Raw genomic sequence first — 17,314 nt, forward strand, 5'->3', positions numbered from 1 at the left:
GGCCAGGGGGGCGGGGAGAAATAAAACAGAATCGAGTCTACTTCCATCACCGTGGATACTGGTGTGACGGCATGCTAAGGGTACACGCAGGAGCGGCCGCTACCCCGGACTGTCCAAGGAGGGTCTGGGGTCTGGGAATGCTTTACAAAGGAACTGATACGAGACCTCAGCCTTGAAGGTGGAGGCAGGGGAAGGAAGGATAGGATGGGGTGGGAATTGGGAGGGATAGAGCGTCCAAGAAGGTTTTTCCAGAAAGGAGGAAGAACATGTGCAAAAGCATGGAGGCACGGAGTCATGGCTCATTCTGGGAAACTGCAAGCAAACCAGAATGGCTGGAGCCCAGGGAGGCTGTAACGGGAGGTAGGGGTCAGATTACACATTACCTTGTACTCCGTGCTAAAAGCCACGGGAGCCTTTCTAGAATTCCACTCTCTCTGAGAAGTATTTATAATTTGCAACTTACAACATCCCCAATTTGTAAAACCTAAATAATTTTTTAAAAACCTAGCAACCCTGCTTTATAAGGGGAAAGAGGCCCTGAGTGGTGAATTGGTTTCTAAGATGGATATGTATTTACAATTTAAATTTGATGCTAGGAACAGTTGGTAAGAGGAGTTGGAGCAAGTGAGTTAAAAACCAGAGCTTTCTCTCCTATTTTATCTTCCAGTCATGTTTATACGTGAGGTGAGGGAAATACACCACGATTGGGGAGGAGAATGAGCTTTTTCCAGGGGAGAAGAATGAGCTTTTTCCAAAAAAAAGAAGAAAAAAAAAAAGGAAAAAAAGATTGCATCGTCTTGAGCAAATATGTATGCTTCTTCCAAAGTGCCTGCACTTCAAATGTTCAAAGAAGAGCTCATTTTCTTTCACACCAGCCTGGACCCCTCTACCACCAAAAGGTTCACCTCACCTCACCCCTGGCCAACGACCACAGTTTCTGCCTGGTCCCAGATCTGGTCACAGCCAAGGACGGGAAGTAGACGCCCCCTGCCCCCACTTGTCTTTACTTTCCCCAGACATGGCCTATGTCTCCCTGGGGTGCACTGGGACCCCTGACCAGGGTGACTGGATGGCATCCATTTTGACCAGTTGGGCGTCCATCCCAATAGACCCGTAGTTAAATATCTTTACTATCACCTCTGCTCCAGGCCCCCGGATGCCCAATCATATGGCACATAGATGCCAGCATTCTCTTTCCATTGACATCTGAATCAGATTTGCAAAGGGATGAGAGTTTTCCCTCCAAGAGCTTTAGCCAAGGCCCAAGCTGTGAGTCTAGGAAGCTCATGCCTGTGGCATATTGTCTGGCAAGCCAGGGGGATGGGACCGTTATTGAACTTGAGTGGATCAACGGAGCATTGTGGGGAGACTGGCCCTCAGTCCTTCCACAGTCTTCTTTATTCACCCTCCCTCTTTGTAGGCTTCTGAGGCCAGATCAGGATCTCAGGAAAACTCTGGGCCTGTGGAAGATTCCTGGGGAATGGGTTAAGTTCTGAGAGCCACTCCCTAATATTAGCACAGGGGGAAAGAACCTGGAAGGTAGTCTAGCAAGGCAGTCAAGAGCATAGGCTTTGGGGTGCCTGGGTAGCTCAGTGGGGTAAGCATCCGATTCTTGATTTTGGCTCAGATCCTGATCTCACAGTCTCTGAGGTCGAGCCCCATGTGGGACTCTGCACTGACAGTGCAAACCCTGCTTGGGATTTCTGTCTCTCTCTCTCTGTCTCCTACTTTCTCTGCCCTTCCCCCCCACTGGCTCTCTCTCAAAAATAAATAAAAGTTTATAAAAAAAGTACGCAGGCTTTGGCTTCTCACACCTAGGGTCACTTGCTTGATCACCAAACGTCTCTGAGCCTCAGTTTCCTCATTGATAATCTGGAGACAGCCACAAGTACCTAGCTTAAGGAGGTTCCGGAAGGACTGAGTGAAGTGGTACTTTAAAGCAATTAGCCCATGTCTGGCACAACAGGGCTCAACAAATAGTACCCCTGTTGCCACTGGGAGGTGACCATTGGGCAGCCATGAAGATAACATGTGTTGACATCTATGAGGCACTTGGAATAGCTTTTGGCTTGTAGTGAACACTAAGTAAATCAATAAATGCTAACGACCGTCATCACCTTCATCTTCACCATTATCATGATTACTATTATTATTACCAGTTACCTCCTTTTGAAACCAAAGACTCTTTTATGTTAATGGAGCTCCTCCTGGGAAGAGGGGATTGGGTTGCAAATACAGAGACCTGTGCAGGCCTGGCCTCTCTTTACCAGGTCAGGGTGTGATGCTGGACAGGTGAAGTTGCTTCTCAGGGTCATATTTTCCCTAACTGTAAAAAGGGAGGAGGTTTCCTAGGGGGAGCCTCACATCTCCTTCCCATCTTCAGGCTCTGTGGGTGTCTGCTTTGCCCAAAGATGCCACCCATGCCCATCACTGGGCCAGTGCAATAGATGTTTATTGAATGCTCTGTGCTCTTTGCGCTGGGTTCTGGGGACACCATAGCGGGCAAGGCAGCCATGCCTCACACTCCTCTCTTGTAGGTTACACACAACACTAAAGCTCAGGGGACAATTGCAAAAACATTGTAGCTTACAACTCGGCCTAAAACTTGGGGCATTGCCTGAATCCACGGGGGCTGTTTTATCAAAGCCCCACCCAACATCTGATGTAGAATTTGAATTCGCTCTTTGTTTGAGTGGTTTGCAGAGAACTCATCTTTCTACATTTCCTTTCCTCTTTCAGCCCCAAGGAGGCATTTCCACAGGCACGCAAGTTAGAAGTTGAAAACCATCGCTGAGGAAAAGAAACGAGTCTCTCAGAAAAAGCTCCAGGAGGAAAAACGTGCCCCTCATAACCCATCATATGATTCCTCGGGCAGGACGAGACCTCTGAGGCTACCATACGAGAAGCCTCATTTTATAAGAAAGGGGATGGAGAGCTTAAGAAAAGTGTACCTCAGTTTTGTTCCATCCGATATGCATATCCAATTCTCTTTCCTTGTTCACTTCTCATTCCTTAATCCTCTGAATATTTCCTGCAGAAAGACAAGTCTTCCTTCTCTCTTCCCTCCCCTCGTTCCTTTCCTTTCCTTCCTTCCTACCAAGATCACAGGGTCCCCACTCTTCACTGCCTTCCAGAAACAGTCTTTTTTTTTTTTAAATTTTTAATGTTTATTTATTTTTGAGAGAGAGAGAGAGAGACGGAGACAGAGAGAGGGAGACACAGACTCCGAAGCAGGCTCTGAGCTATCAGCACAGAGCCGACGTGGGGCTCGAACCCACAAACCGTGAGATCATGACCTGAGCCGAAGTTGGACACTTAACCCACCAAGCCACCCAGGCACCCCAAGAAACAGCCATCTTTTGACAGAACCATTTTTTTTCTCTGGCAAGTAATTTGCACTCTCCCTTGGCACAGGGGAGATCGAGCTGGGGAAGGGTGGGTACGGTTGGTGCAATAGCACCACAGTCTTCACTGTGATTCCAGGTCCCCCAGAAAGGACTGTAAGGAAGACAGAACTCTACTCCTGGTGCCCCTTACTGGCCACTGCGCCAAGGCTCTTAACCCGCTGAGCTCTGGCTGGCTACTCAAAGATGGGGTGGTTCCAAGGGTTACTTACATACACCACTGAGCTTGAAACCTGGCTTCTAAGCACATATCAGAGCTGTTGGGATTCTAGTCCATTGCCCCATGTCCTTCTTCCTTCAGCCATGGTGAATCCTAGCTATGCCTCCGCTCCACTTAAACCTTGTGGGACAGCCCAGGGGAGGGGTTGAAGTTGGGGGGATAGCTCAAGTTTGGGTCAAAACTGGTCTAGCCAGGGGTCAGCCTGAGGACAGGGGCACCAAGAAGGAAGGATAGTGCCACAGAAGAGAACACATTTGACCTGTCTGACAAGTTTCCCCAGGGTCAGCCTAAACAGGGACCCCACCCCCACCCCCTCCCGCCATGAAATAGGTCCCAGGGGCACAGCCATAGCAGAAAAGCCCTGAGCTTTAAATATATATGCAAATTTCCTTGTTAGCTCAGGCCTTCAGGCTTATTCCTGGATACGCTGTTGGAGTATCCTGATGGGGGGTGGGGTGGGGGGGCTCTATAACGCATTTGGCAGGAAAGCGCACCATTATGTGCAAAGTGATTTCCTGACTGTATTTTAAAAATTAAAAGTCCCTGGCATGTAGCAGCTATTCAGTAAAAGTTCCGTGAATGGGTAAGCCAGGGATGCCTGAAGGAGCGCCGCACTCCTTATGTTTTTATAGTAGAACAATGGGCAGCTGCTGGTGCTTCCCTCTCACTTGCAAGGTCAGCAAGGGGTCTGGGCCACGTAAAGCCCACACCTGGGAGACGAGACGGAGGACCGGGAGGAAGGCCCTCCCCACCGGGTCATCCATCGCCCCAAGACTCCGCTTGTCTGATTTCCTTTCCGACCCTGGTTTTTGAGGCGAACAGCTCGGGAAAGTAGCGTGTTCCTCTGTCTCCGCGTGGGAGCACGTCACGTATGAACGCAACAGTATTTGTGAAAGTTTGCGGAGCTCTTGGGAAACCGAGGATGAGGAAGAGGCAGACAGAGGGGCTCTCCAAGTGCTGTGGAGTTCACAGAAGGAATTCCTGGGTTCCTGGGATGGGAAGGGGCGGGGAGAGAAGGAGAGAGTAGGCGGTGGGCGCCTCCCCCGGGGTCTGGGTCCTTAGGGCCTCGGGAACCTGGCATTTCCCTTTCGAGGGACCTGTCGTCAGAGCGGGCCCTCAACTCGCTGTGATAATGAAGGGAACAAATGGGACAAAGCAGGGGGGCGCACGCGGCGCAGACTCCAGCAGGGCTCCGGGCTCGGCTGCAGCCCCAAGGAAGAGGGGACCTTCTGCCCGCTCGGCGACCTCACCTCTTCCCTGCCCTGGGCCGGGAAGCTCTCAGCAGGGACCCTCAGAACCCTAGCTGCCCGCCGCGGGTGGGACGCTCTTTGTGGCGCTGAAGCAAAGAGACCGCGAGGAGCGTGCGGGAGGCGGCCGGGCGGGGCGCGAGTCTCAGGCTCCCGGACCCTCGGCGGGTGCGTCCCGGGCGCAAGTGCGCACTCCTGGAAGTCCCGCGCCCAGGGCAGGGGCCCACGGTCCCTCCCCACCTCTGGAGAGATCCGACAAAAGCCGGGGCGAGACCGCGCGCCTGGGCCCCCCCCCAAGACCACCCGGCGTCGGTACAGACTTTCCCGAAAGGTCTCGATCTCGGCGCTGAGAGCGCACCGGAACCCGGGGGCGCAGGGGGCGCCGCGGGGTTAGCTGAGCGTCCAGAGCCAGGCGACGGCGAGAGTCTCAGCGCAGCCCCGCGCGCTCCGCCTCCAGCGGTACCAGCCGGCGCCCCAACGCCGGGCTCCCGGGCCAGCGGGAGGAGCGTGTGCCAGTCCGTGGGTACCGGGGACACTCCCCTCACCGGGAGCCAGTGCAGAGCCCCCGCCCTCCGCTCCAACCCGGGGATCCCCTCCCCCAGCGCAGAGATCGCCGCGCGCCCCCTGCCCACTTTGCCAAGGCGAGAAAGCGGCCGAGCTGGAGACAAAGAAACTCCTGCCTCCTCCACTCTCGGCCCCTCCGCCCACCCCAGACACTCCCCGGCGCCCTCCTTCGACCCCGGCGACAGCGCCCGCGGACAAGCTAGGGAAAGGGGGTAGGGTGGGCGAGTCGGCTCCCTGACGCGGGCCAGCTGGAGGCTGCCCGTGCTCCCCGCTTGGGGACACCCCACGGCAGCCGCGCCCCCATCCTCCGCTCCCCGAACCGTCCCGGTCCCCCCGGCACCGCCTCCCCGGGCCGAAACCTCCCCCCACTTCTCCGGCTGCGCGTTAGGGGGGCGCGGCGCACACAAAGCGGGTGTGGGGGGCGGAGTACCGGGGTGGGAGAGATCCCGCCAGGGCTCTGCACGGGCCTGGGCGCAGCTATTTACCCGATTTCTTCTTCGATCTCCGAGATGTCTGCGAAGATGAGGAAGACCACGAGCAGCGTGAGCGCAGCCAGCATCCAGCTCCGGAACTGCAGCTGCATGGTGGGTTCGCGCCCGCCNGGACAGCCCCCAGCGCTCGGCGAGGAGGCGGTTTCAACCAGGCAGATGTTTTCAGCAGTTGACGAATTAGGAGGGGTGGTGGGGGAAGGGGAGGAGAGAAAAGATATCTAAGATAGGCCAACTTCGGAGCAGCTGCAGATTGCAATTTGTGGGCCAGGTGCTCAGGCCGTGAGAAACCACCCCCTCCGGGCGGTCATCTTGGTCACCGTTGACACAGCCAGAGTGGATCCGGAGAGGCTTCCCGAGTGGCCTGAGGTCACGCAGCCTTGGCTAGAACTCTGGGCTCTTGCTCTACCCACAATGGCAGACTCAGCGCCCGCCCTGCCTGGGCCCTCGCCCTTCTCACTCTGCGCTGGGCTTTTTCTCTCCAGCTCTTGCCCTCTCCTTGCAAAATCAACACCACCCCCGCCACCCAGTGCTGCCTTGATTTAAAGGCCTGCTAGAAAATATGGCTCCCACGAAGGGGTAATGCCCCCCATGCTGAATATTTTTCGCTTCCCCAGCCTTAGACAATTTAACTCAAATTACATTTTGCACCAACCATTAGCCCGGGAAGGGCCCCATTAAGTTTTACTGGAATTAGATAATTACCTAATTTTTTTTCTTGCACTAATTGTAACAGTCCTGAAATCAGGAAATGTAACTTCGCAGAAGTGATCGTCTGGTTTCGGAAAGGGTCCTTGAGGTCCGAGTTTGGGGAAAAGGGTCCTGTTCAAGAAGCTATGTGGAATACCTTAACTGCCTGGAAAGGACTCATGAATGAAGGGGACGGGGCGGTGGTGGTGCAGATTGTCTGTTTCTCAAGGGCTACCCATACAGAGCCCTTTCTCAGAGGGTTGGGGGAGCGGCTGGCAGTGGCTAAATACCTTCAGGGGCACCTTGGGGAGGTAAGAGGGCCTTTTTGATTTCCCCATCAAAGCACTGCCTGTGGCCAGAAGCCGTCAGCCTCTTTGTGTGAGGAAGGAGGGACGGGAGGAAGGGTTCCAAGCTAGCGGGCTGCTGGACAGCTCTCGTTGACCCTGGAAGCCAAGATAAGTTCGCTTCTGCAGATGGGGTTCCAATTAGCCTGCCTGGAGAGAAGGAGAAGGGGGGAAACTCTGGGTGTGGAGAGCAGTTGTCTTGTCTCCATTGGAGGGGTATACCAATGCCCGTGACAGCATTTCATTTCTTTCCCAGCCCCCTGTACCTCCACTCCTACAGTGAGCTCCTCCAGAATACCCTGTATTTTTCTTGGAGTGAGATCTTGTGATGTTGAGGTCCAATGTTGGATGTCCGTCTCCGGGTCCTTTAGAGGTGGTAACAGGCATTGAAAGAGGGTTTACCATCCGTGTGTGTGGCTGGCCACATGGTCTAACCATCCTGTCTCCAAGTCTTCTGATCGCCTTGATATTTCCCTGCCTTGCTTGATGGGTGGGTAAGGAGTTGCTGAATTGCATTTGTTGTTGTTGTCGTTTTTCTGAGATGAATAGTTGTGATATCTGAATGGGGAGAGGTAAGAAAGAACAAGTTGTACCTGCTACGCTGCTCAATATTTTAACCACTTATTCATTCACTCCATTACTCAGCAATGTTTATTGAGCACCTACCCTATGCTTGCCACTGTGCTTCAGGCTAGAGCTACGAAGAGGAGGGGGGGCGGGGAGAAGGAGAGAGAGAGAGACACAGAGAGAGAAACATTTCCTGCCCTCTAGTGGCTCATGGTTTAGGAGGAAGACAGATGTAATAATGGTATGAGATGTGAGTGAGATACAGTACAGCTATGGTTTCCTGCATAGCTTAGAGTTGATTAGTAACATCACACAAGAGAGCAGGAAGAAACTGGCTGGCCTCCCTCCTCTCTGCTCCCTGCTTCTCTACTGGCTACACTCTTACTATACTGAACATCATGGAGAGATTGTTGTGATCCTAAATTCATCTAATTCAGGGCCTTCCTTCTTAGGACTCACTTGAAAAGAGTCACTCAGAGTGGACAGGAAATGTGGACACTGTTGGACACTTGCATCCCGTATAGAGAAATTCTTGTAAACAGAACACCATCTTCAAGTACACCTACTCGGGAAAGAACTGGATTTGTAATGTTGAGGCTATCCTTGCACTGAGTCACTGAGAGGGGATTTTATTTGGAGAGCGATAGGGGACCCCCCATGACAGTTGACCACAGAATGCTGTCTGGAGGCAGTTGTGTCTGAATCTGCATGGGCCAGCTTCTTACGGTGGCCTGTGCACACTCACTGCTTCGCAGCTGTCTCTGAAAACTAAGTTTGTTCTTGGGGTCTGGAAAGAGGGAGCATGATTGGATTGACAGCAAGTGGCATCTCTGCTGATGTTGAGTGAAGTGCCATGTGCCCACGCACTTGGCTCAGCCAATCTGAGCACCACCCTCTCTCCGACCCCTCTGTTTAAACAAGTCTCTTTTCCTGCCTTGGTCTTTCCAAGAAACTGGGAAAACCCACAGTAATCAGGTCTTTAGGGTAAGTTAGTGGGTATTTGGGTTAAAACATAGGAGTTAGATGGGAGTGACAGCAAATTAAAAGTCATTACCGGGGCGCCTGGGTGGCTCAGTCGGTTGAGCGTCCGACTTCGGCTCAGGTCATGATCTCACGGTTCGTGGGTTCGAGCCCTGCGTCGGGCTCTGTGCTGACAGCTCAGAGCCTGGAGCCTGCTTCAGAGTCTGTGTCTCCCTCTCTCTCTGCCCCTTCCCTGCTCACTCTGTCTCTCTCTCTCTCTCAGAAATAAATAAAACATTAAAAAAAAGTCATTACTGCACATTAACATTTTAACTCACCTTAAGAGAGTGTATTCACTATTTGGACAACTGATAAGGCCTTGGGAAATTCATTTTAATGAGGGGTAGAGGAACAGGAAGCTCCGCAGAGCTCCAAAGGCACCCAGTGGATTCACGTGTAGCAATTAGGCAGCACTTCCTTATCTCTGACTCTGGCTAAGGGCGTGTTTCTCTTTCCAGCTGCTGATCTCAAGAATGGGACCCCCATCCAGAGCTGAAATTCATGAAAACCCCAAAACCATATGTACCACTGACACATCAGCTAAACTCTCTACACCACCTACCACAGATATGGAGAGTTTCCATCTGAAATGCTTCCTAGAGGTGATAAAGATGTCTCTTGGCAATCCTTTTGTGCAGGTACCATTATCTTCATTTGAGGAAACTGAGGCTCAAAAGAGGCTCAGTTCCCGAGATAGCTCAGTTGACAGAGAGGGAATTGTAATGCAGCTGGCCTCCTCTGGGCTTCAGTGACTTACGGGATTATGGGAAGGCCAAGGTCCGCTCCAGCACATTGGGCAGTTCTAAAGGGATTTGTAAATAGGCACCACCTTTGATTCTTATGGAATCCCCTTTGTTCTCATCTGTCAGGATTCAGGGAAGGAATTTATCTTTACTCACGGCATAGTCTCCATCACTGGAGACTGTAATCATAAATCTCAATTTTCATCTCTCCACACAGAAGAAACCAGTCCTTTTAATCCAACCTTTTAAAAAAAGTTTATTTATTTTAAGAGAGAGGTGGGGGGGGTGGAGAGGGAGGGAGGGAGAGAGAGAATCCGGAGCAGGCTCTACACTGTCAGCACAGAGCCCGGCGCGGGGCTCCATCTCATGAACTCCAAGATCATGTCCTGAGCTGAAACCACGAGTAGGGTGCTTAACCAACTGAGCCTTCCTTAATCATATCTCAAAACCCCCTCAGTAATAAATAATAATTTTCTTATCCAGAATTCTGACCCAGTCCTGAACACCCTTGAACTATTCGGAAAGCAGTTTAGAAGGCTTAAGGAAAAATTACGGAGTGGGAATAGCCTTGCGTTTTCGACATCCCTGAAGGAGGAACTGTGAATAGCCCAGCATGGGGAAGGGACTGGGTGGGGGGGGTGGGTAAAGAATTAGACTATCATAGTTGGAATAGACTAATAGGCAATTGTATTTCTGCACCTCCCATAAGGAGAGACCCTGCCTTCCCTTTTGAAATATACACTAAATTTGAATGTTCTCACAGATGCAACATTTCCCCCTTCAAAATCAGAACCCGTTGATAACAATATGGGAAAATAAATGGGCACATTTGTATTCCATTTGTAGCTTTTGTAAATAGCAAAATTGTATATTAGCCAAAGAAAGGAAAGAAATATACCCAGGCAAGTGCTGTAAATGTTTCCAGGATTATCTGCAAGAGACTTTGGGAGGGACTCCGAAGGAGCACCACAAAGGAGCTGGAGGTAATGTGGGGGAGGGGAATGGTTCAGTATTTTGCTGGGATTTTTCCAAATCCTTCAGTCAGGATTAAAGGTGGTTTTGAACCAAAGCATGAAGTCAAGGACCAGATGGCGAGATAAATGAAAAGGAATGTGCTCTCATGATTCTCAACAGTGCTTGAGCGAAATTACAACTGGGATGCCTGAATCAGCTCATCCAACTTTGCTCCAACTCCAGCATGACTCTCTCCCCATGAGCATCCAAGAAGGCTGGCCCTTGTCACCCATCACTGGCTCTCCCTCTTGTGTCACTTTTCCTAGCCTCCGCTTGGATCACGGACCTCTCCATTGTCAGAGCTGGAAAGTTGAGTAGAGAGGGTCCGTTCACTGTCCCTGTCCGTTCACTGACTCAACCAATATTGCTGCATCGACTATGGGGTGTCTGGAATTATGCTAGAAGCCTGCGAGCCAGTGGCGAACTACAGGCATAGTTTCTGCCTTTGTAGAGCTTGGGGTCCCCTGGGATTTTACAGATAGAGAATGCTGGGACCCAGAGATCAAAGGACAAGCCCCAGGTCCATTGCTAGTTTTAGAGCTGAGAGCAGAATCCTCTCTCTCCTTTCCTCTAGCTAAGCTCCATGCCAGGTGTCCCACACTTACACAATTTCATCTTGTGCTTCATGACAGTTCAATGAGATTGGAAACTCCCAAGGGATAGGGAGCTTTATTCCTCTTCAGCTCCCACATTACCTAGCACTGTAGAAACCCAGTGAATACCTGTTCCTACCACGGCCAATTGCAAGCCACCACCATCATGTCACTGAAGGCAACGTTGGGAAGGGTGTGCAGAGGCGTACCATGGTATAGTGTGTCCATCACATACATATGACAAATGAAATCACTACAAGGGCATAGATAATAATAAAAGGTAGAAAATAAAATTAGGAAGCGATGAGTTCTGAGCATGTATGGCCTTTGTTTTTAATAAGTTTATTTAGTTGGAGGTTTACAAGCTTCGATTTTTAATAATGGCTCTGTTCAGCAATCAGCATGAGCCACTCCCACGCAATGCGGGTGACCACTGGAAGCCATCAACTTGGTGAGCATGTTTCGTGAAATACCATTTCCTTTTTTAAATTTTTAAATGTTTATTTCATTTTTGAGAGAGAGAGAGAGAGAGAGAGAGAGAGAGAGAATGAGTGGGGGAGGGGCAGAGAGAGAGGGAGACGCAGATCTGAAACAGGCCCCAGGCTCTGAGCTGTCAGCACAGAGCCCGACACGAGGCTTGAACTCACAAATCAAGAGATCATGACCTGAGCTGAAGTTGGATCCTTAACTGACTGAGCCACCCAGGCGCCCCTGTGAAGTACCATTTCCAAAGCAAACCCCAGATGGGATAGTCTTCAAAGCTGTGGCAGCATTCAATGGAATGTCGACCTGCTAGGTAGGATCTTGGCATAAAACGGTGGCCAAAGGAGAGCGCCCTGGGTCCCAAATAAATTTCTTGTAAAACGTCCCTTTGGGCGTCTTCTTCTACCTCTCCCTGCCTCAAACGGAGTCTGTGGCTGCACATCCTCTCTCCCCAGTTCCCCCAGTCTGGTTAGACAAAGCAGACTGGGAAACTGCAGGGAGATCAAGAGACAGTGATTTTTGGCTGCATGAGTGTATTTGGATTAGGTTAGGCCACAAGCACCAGTAAACCCTAAATGCCAATGGCTTACTGAAAACAAGTTTGTTTCTCTGTCACATGCAAATCCCCAATCAGGAAGGCAGCGCTGGTTTGGCCTGGGTGCTCCCTGACGTCCTTAGGATTCAGGCCCTTCCAGCTTTCCCATTGATGAAGCTCCTCCTCAAGGCTCATCACATCCAGATTCCAAGCAGTAGGATGGAGGACGAGATAAAAAAGAAAGGAAACTTCCTGGAACCTACCACATGGTGCTTCCGATTACTCCCCTTTCATCCAGAAGAATACTCTCATGCGGCCACACCCAGCTGCAGGGGAAGCATGAAGCAAGCCTTGATGCTGGCTTTCTGGGCACTCAACTAAGAAGTCCATTATGGAAGAAGGGCGGGACAGATGTGAGGGGTAACTGGTGGGATCTGCCACATGGGAATGGAAAAGACCACCCACCACAGGGGTTTGCTCTCCCGTCTTCAGCTCTGCACACAAGTCCTCATTGGCCCTGCCTTCAGATGATTGTGCGGACTGACCAGAGATGCCTGAGTCCGTGGCAACAGATTGTGGATGTCTTCCTGTTTCTCCGCTCCCTACTTTGCCACATTTATTTCACCGTTATCACCCTAGGGAGGCAGCACAGTGATTTGTATTAAGCAGATCTTTTTATTCTAATGCTTTGACCTCTAGGGCTTCCCTGACCCTGGAAAGTCCCCTCTGAGGACTAGCAATTCCTAGAGACAGTAAGGGATTTGCCTGGGAGTATGTGTTTCATATGGAAACCAGCCAATCCAGAGCCCAGAGCCCAGCCACCTCCTCTGTGGACTCACTCTCTCTGGGCCACTATTTCCCTGCTCTAATCACCGCAAGGCCCCGCACCAGGCAGCTGGAAGCAGCCCCTGTGCTCCAGAGTCTCCTGAAATTACACAAACAAGTGAATCCTAAGCCTGTTTACACCTGTTCCTTCCCATGAAAACCACAGTAAAGGCTCTTGCCCATGTTTTTGTCCCACTCCTTTGTCTCGTGACGGACTGTGGAGCTTCTGTGGCCCTGTGTGGCATGGCCTGTGCTCTCCTCTTGGGAGCTGTAACGAGATTATCTTTTCGATGGCCACCAGCCCGATCATTGGCTTCACCACAGCTGACTTATAATATCACCTACATTTGGGGCGCTTGAGTGGCTCAGTCGGTTAAGCGTCCGACTTCAGCTCAGGTCATGATCTCACGGTTCATGGATTCGAGCCCCACATCAGGCTCTGTGCTGACAGCCAGCTCAGAGCCTGGAGCCTGTTTCAGATTCTGTATCTTCCTCTCTCTCTGACCCTCCCCTGCTCATGCTGTCTCTCTCTCAGAAATAAATAAAACATCAGAAAAATAATAATACCTATGTTTAAAGACATGGTTAGGGCAGGACTTCTCGGACTATTAGTGGTATAGGACCAGGGGTTTTATTCGTTTTTAAATGTCACAGATTGCGGAGCACCAACTAGTGGGCATTTCACACCATGTGTCGCTTACCCATGCCTGTCAAGCGCCCCCAAACCCTCTTCATTGAGGGGAGTCCCTGATCACACACACACATGCTGCAAAATGTGAAACTACTGTGAAACTTTCTGAACGCTTGTCTTCAGTTTCTGTGCTTATCCCGACATGGACCAGGAACGTACAGTTCACACACCAGCACTGGTCCCCACGCTACACCTTGAGCAGCTCGTGATCGAGCTGATTTTGAGATCACACCGATTGCTGTTCAGAACTTCGCTTTTTCTGTGATATTGTCTAACTTCCTGTTTTCTTGCTGTTAAATGGAGGAGATTACCACACTTACTTAGCTCATGAGTTTTGGTAAGAATGTAACTCAAGTGCTTAGGAGAATGCCTACATAAAGTAAGTGTTTGTTCCATCGGGACTTTTGTTACTTCCGGATTTTTATTATTTAGGAAAATGCAAAAAGAGAAAGGATACGCAGTATGCAAACAACAAGCAGTGGTTATCTCGAGGTGGTGAAATTTGGGTTGATTTTTATTTTTCTCCACACTTTTCTCCATTTTATACATTTTCTACAATGACCATAAATTACTCTGTAATCAGAGGGGAAAAAGTCATTACAATTTGTTGTGCCTATTTTCTCTGCACTGAATTTTTTTCTGCCAGAATTTAATATTCTTTCTTAATAACCCAATAGAAACACACATAGTTAGTAAAGAAAATTGCTTTTGCAATTTCTTTCTTTGATGTTTTGTAAGCAGCTGCCTAATATTCATGCTACAGCTTCTTATGAAGGAGGAAGCACAGTCCATAAAACTTTGCCAACCGGCATCGGGAGCTCTGGAGATGCTTCCCTCTTGTTCTCACCCGATGCCACCCAATCATCATGAAACCTGGACTTCTCTGTTGCTCTGTGTCACGGCCACGTCCCAGTTTCTGAACCAAAGGGATGACTCAGAGAGCTGGTGTGCACAGACAGCAGGAAGTAGCTTCACACCCACATAACGCCCCAAATCACCTGGCTCCTGGGGCAGAAGGGACCGACTCTCCTCTATCTCACCAAGGCTCAAACTCCTCTGCCGATGGTTTGTGCAGCAACAATACTGAAGATGTATTAAAATGAGGGGCAGAGGGGGAAAGACAAACACAAGAGACATAATCAAGTCATCCTTCCTTTTCAAATCCTCACAAATAAAGTCCTTGGCCAGGACATCAAGTCATCTCACTGTACACAGCTGTCTTGGAGAAGAATGATCCTCACCTTGAATGCAGCTGTGAGACTACTTCTTATTTTGGAATATCCACCCTCTGTGTTTTTTCTGGTGGGAAGAAATTTATTGAGATGAACAAAAAAAGCAATAATTTAAGTTTCCCCAGACTTTTTTCTTTTTTTAAATCTGAACGGTAAAATCCAAATGGTCTCAAACTCTTCCAAATTTTAAGAGGGCATTACTACTACGTAACATTTATTATCATTAACATTTTGGGGGGAGAGATTATCTTTACGACCTAGTAGTGTTGCATGTTTTGGTTTATTTATTTATTTATTTATTCTTGTTGTTGTTACTAATATCCTTCAGAGAGGATGCTTTGGGATCCCACATATAACTAAAACTTAAGAGTAAATGTTCACCAACAGGTTGATAATTCTGACAATTTTAAATGATTATGGAGATGTGTAGCTGTGTATCTGCCTTTATATCCACATGTTATTGGTAAGAGCTATCATTTATTTGCTTTCAAGCCTTCTGGTCAGTAACAGAGCTCCAGTCATAGCCTTGATCCAACGGGAGAAATACGGTCCATTTTGCAGGCTTCTGGAAATTCACTGAGATGACAAGTAAGTTCTGGGTCATTCTTTCAGTCTGAAAACAGGTTAGTAAATTTTCCTTTGTGGCCCTGGGAGCAGCCGTGGCCTCTGGCCATCTGACATCACCGGAGGTAAATTGGGCACATAACTGCAGCCCCTGTGAGCATTTAACTTACTCACATACTGAGTTAGAAAAATGCTATGTGATTTCCCCAGTACAGCAGAACATACATCCAAGAGAGATTAGGAAGGCCAGCTTGATCTTTCAGTTTTATTCCAAAAGGAAAATGCCAGGGTCTCAGATCCAGAAAGGCCCCAGAGCGGCATATTTCACTTCTCTAAATGCCCATAAGATTCTCGGCCAAACTCTCTAAATTTTACCAGAGGGACCCACTGGCTCACATCCACAGATTCAGCTGTTTGTGTGGATTGTGGTGCTTGAGTGCGCAGGGGCGGTCAAAACAGAAGACGAACCGCTGACAGCTGGATTCAGAACACTTTCTTTACAATGTCCTTCGTTTTGTCTTGTTCTTCGTGTGAATACTCCCTGGTGTGGGCCATTTAAGATGACTCTTGTACTTAATTTTGTACTTAAATGGTATAAGGGACTTCTTCTGGCTTTTTCTTTTCTTTTCTTTTTAAAGTTTATTTCTCTATTTTGAAAGCGAGAGAGAGCGGGGTAGGGACAGAGAGAGCGAGAGAGAGAGAATCTGAAGCAGGCTCTGTGCTGTCAGTGCAGAGCCTGATGTGGGGCTCAAACCCACAAAGCCGTGAGACCATGACCTGAGCCAAAACCAAGAGTCAGACGCTCAACTGACTGAGCCACCCAGGCGTCTCCATCTGGCTTTTTTTCAGGATCTCCCTCATTTCCAGCATCGCCCACCCCACCTTGCCCACCTGAATTGCTAACTTCCTGGTTGTCTTTTGTTTTCTGTAGTGCGGCTCATTTCACAAAAAAAAATGTGGTCTTATGGTTCCAGCCCCAGCAAAAGGGGACACATCATCCCCTCCCCTTTCTTACCTTCTGTTTGCCTGTCCCTGGGAGAGGGCAGGATGAGTGTCCTCGCAGCTTGGGTGGCCGCTGGCCCCTGGCAGAGGTGTGCTGACAAAGGAAGAAAATAAAAGCAAACGCTACATTCATTGCAAGATCCATTAGGGGCATGCACTGGGCGAGGAAACCAATGGGAAAGAAGGAGCTGGTAGAAAAGAACTTTTTTTTTTCTCTGTTTCTAGAACGGAATTGACCACAAATAATGGTGGGGTGGAAATCACTAAGCAGCATCCACCTTAAGAGGTAGAGAAATGTAAAAATCATATCCAACAAACATTTTCTTTGTCATTTCCAAAACATAGCTAAAAAAAAAAAAGATAATTGCCTAAAAAGATAACTGCTACTTTGTTCTTTTTTTCTTCTCATGGCAGAGTACCCGCTGGGATCCAGGAATATAGCGTGCAGTTAGCCATCGTGAGAGTCAGATGCTTTGTGCAAAGCAGGAATTAAGTATCAATAATATTGATGATTCATCATAATTTGCTAGATAGTAGAAAACCATTTTACAGTTTTGCTTTCAGAAGCCGGTAAAGAGAAGGCTTCCATTGGGAGTGGTTAACCACTTGAAAGTGATCCCTGTCCACTGACAAAACACAATGTAAAAGGGTTTTTGAGAGAAGGCGTGGAGAGGAGAATAGTTTTGATGTTTGTAAAATAGTCTTTGCAAAATCAATCCTTCCTATGCTGTCATACAACTTTGGGATTTATGGGCCATTCTGCAAAAGGAGGAATTTCTCTCTCTTTATCCCTCATTTGATTTCTTTCATGTGATCAATCCAAGATATTCTTTTTTTTTTTAATGTTCTTTTTTTTTTTTCCTAGGAGAGAGAGAGAGAGAGAGAGACAGCGCGAGCAGGGGAGGGTCAGAGAGAGAGGGAGTCACAGACTGAAACAGGCTCCAGGCTCTGAGCTGGCAGTCAGCACAGAGCCCGACGNGATTTCTTTCATGTGATCAATCCAAGATATTCTTTTTTTTTTAATGTTCTTTTTTTTTTTTTCTAGGAGAGAGAGAGAGAGAGAGAGACAGCGCGAGCAGGGGAGGGTC

The 17,314-nt window shown here is 49.1% G+C and overlaps 1 protein-coding gene across 2 annotated transcripts in view; it reads right to left on the bottom strand.

The window, feature by feature from the left end:
• Positions 1-6,018, bottom strand: part of ST8SIA2 (ST8 alpha-N-acetyl-neuraminide alpha-2,8-sialyltransferase 2) — a 61,574-nt gene extending 55,556 nt beyond the window's left edge. For both annotated transcript variants that reach the window (XM_077774389.1, XM_077774388.1), the window contains exon 1: positions 5,921-6,018. In XM_077774389.1, the coding sequence (XP_077630515.1) occupies positions 5,921-6,018 (98 nt within the window). The remainder of the gene's footprint in view (positions 1-5,920) is intronic.
• Between the last annotated feature and the right edge of the window lie 11,296 nt (positions 6,019-17,314).

This window comes from Crocuta crocuta, unplaced genomic scaffold, assembly GCF_008692635.1.
Source record: "Crocuta crocuta isolate KB4526 unplaced genomic scaffold, BGI_CrCroc_1.0 scaffold7, whole genome shotgun sequence".
Classification (NCBI taxonomy): domain Eukaryota; kingdom Metazoa; phylum Chordata; class Mammalia; order Carnivora; family Hyaenidae; genus Crocuta; species Crocuta crocuta.